The sequence below is a fragment of the Contarinia nasturtii genome, unplaced genomic scaffold (genome assembly GCF_009176525.2).
Source record: "Contarinia nasturtii isolate CC-2019 unplaced genomic scaffold, AAFC_CNas_1.1 Cnas_scaffold_6315, whole genome shotgun sequence".
In the NCBI taxonomy this organism is placed as follows: domain Eukaryota; kingdom Metazoa; phylum Arthropoda; class Insecta; order Diptera; family Cecidomyiidae; genus Contarinia; species Contarinia nasturtii.
The window spans coordinates 1-1,417 of NW_022203573.1; the positions used below are offsets into that span (position 1 = coordinate 1).

Below are 1,417 nucleotides of genomic sequence, written 5' to 3' on the forward strand. Positions count from 1 at the left end.
GGGTTAATTTTAGTGAGAGGATGTTTATTGGGATGTTTACAAATTTAGTTATCTTATTTAATTTGGTTTCTATTTTTGAAATTTTCGAAATAGGCCCTAATTTTTTTTGTGTGTGTGTGTGTGTTTTCTTCTAACATATATTTGTTTAAATATTCATATCTTGTGATTGGCCAAATAGCTAAGATTTGATGTATTTAATGCGGATAATGTTCGACTGAAGACAGCAACGGTAACAGGACAAAAAAGATGGAATTTTATTTTCATTACTCTAAATCTGGATCTGCATTCGGCAGATTTAGGTCTTGGATTTGTTGAGCACTACAGCCAAAGCGGCCCGAAAAATTTAAAACAGCGGCATGTTGTATATCAGCCACATCACTTGCGGTACTATCTGTGTATGTAATTGGTGACTGAGGTGCAGATGGATTATTATTGGGCGTACTGAGTTCGTAGCGATCAATCGTTGATTTCGAATCCGAACCGTCCGCCGAAATAGTTCGTGAGCTCAATGTTTCTGTATCGTTACCAGAACTGCATTCGTCAACTTGATTACCCTGTTATGTAGCATTTCTTTATTAATTATGTGGCAATTTCAAGTCGATTCAACTGTCATAGAAATAAACGGCACAGAACGGGCACGTAAGAAAATTTCAAATATCAAATACGTTTCAAGTTTGAAAAAAAACTCACCTCTTGGACCACATCAGAAATTGGATCCAATATTTTTTCAAATATCGTATGTGATTCTCCATCAATAACTTTGCATCCAAATTTCTAAAAATAATGATTCGTTTCATGAAGAAGATTATATTTCGTATGCAAGTGAGTGGCAGAGAGAGAGAGAGGATAGAAAAGGAGGGAAAGAGAGATAGAAAATATAGTCAATGTGTAAGAAAGTCAATGTTTTACCTTAATGAGAATCGATTCGATAACAGCAAGTTTTGCGGTAAAAGAATTTCTTGGTGTTTTGATGTGAATATAACGCACAGAATCCTTTTTCCAAACGTCCATAGAAGCTATTGAAATTCGAAAATCATAATGGTATTATTCAATGGTTGTACTTTAAATTATACCAAATTCATAAACGTGAATACCTGATAACAAAGCACTGATTTGTTCAACCGACTGATACTGTTCACAAATGTCATTGATGTCGATTTCAATGCATTTTTTTCCAGATACGATATTATTTGTGCCGGTCAACACAGTAGCTTCAGACATGAAGCGTTGGCTTTTGTTGCAGTTTTAACTGAAAATGGACGACCGAAATATGTATATGAAATTAGTATTAGCATGAATGGCAAAAAAAAACAAAAAATATTCATATAAATAATATATAAATCGCACAAAGGCAAAGTCGAATTTCTTTTGGATGCTCACAATTCTATGTTTTTTTCTCTCTCTCAATTTTATTACT

The 1,417-nt window shown here is 33.7% G+C and overlaps 1 protein-coding gene across 2 annotated transcripts; it reads right to left on the minus strand.

The window, feature by feature from the left end:
- Nucleotides 1-7: 7 nt before the first annotated feature.
- On the minus strand, nucleotides 8-1,417 carry LOC116351800. Of its 2 annotated transcripts, none has more exons than XM_031783942.1 (5): nucleotides 1,381-1,417; nucleotides 1,095-1,249; nucleotides 910-1,016; nucleotides 691-774; nucleotides 8-554 (listed from the first exon to the last, which is right to left on the minus strand). In XM_031783942.1, exons 2-5 carry the CDS (start codon nucleotides 1,219-1,221, stop codon nucleotides 264-266), a joined length of 609 nt encoding a protein of 202 aa, XP_031639802.1. In that variant the 5' UTR covers nucleotides 1,222-1,249; nucleotides 1,381-1,417; the 3' UTR covers nucleotides 8-263. The 2 variants fall into 2 exon arrangements, with proteins under 2 accessions (XP_031639802.1, XP_031639803.1); XM_031783943.1 differs by lacking the exon at nucleotides 1,381-1,417 and adding an exon at nucleotides 1,348-1,366.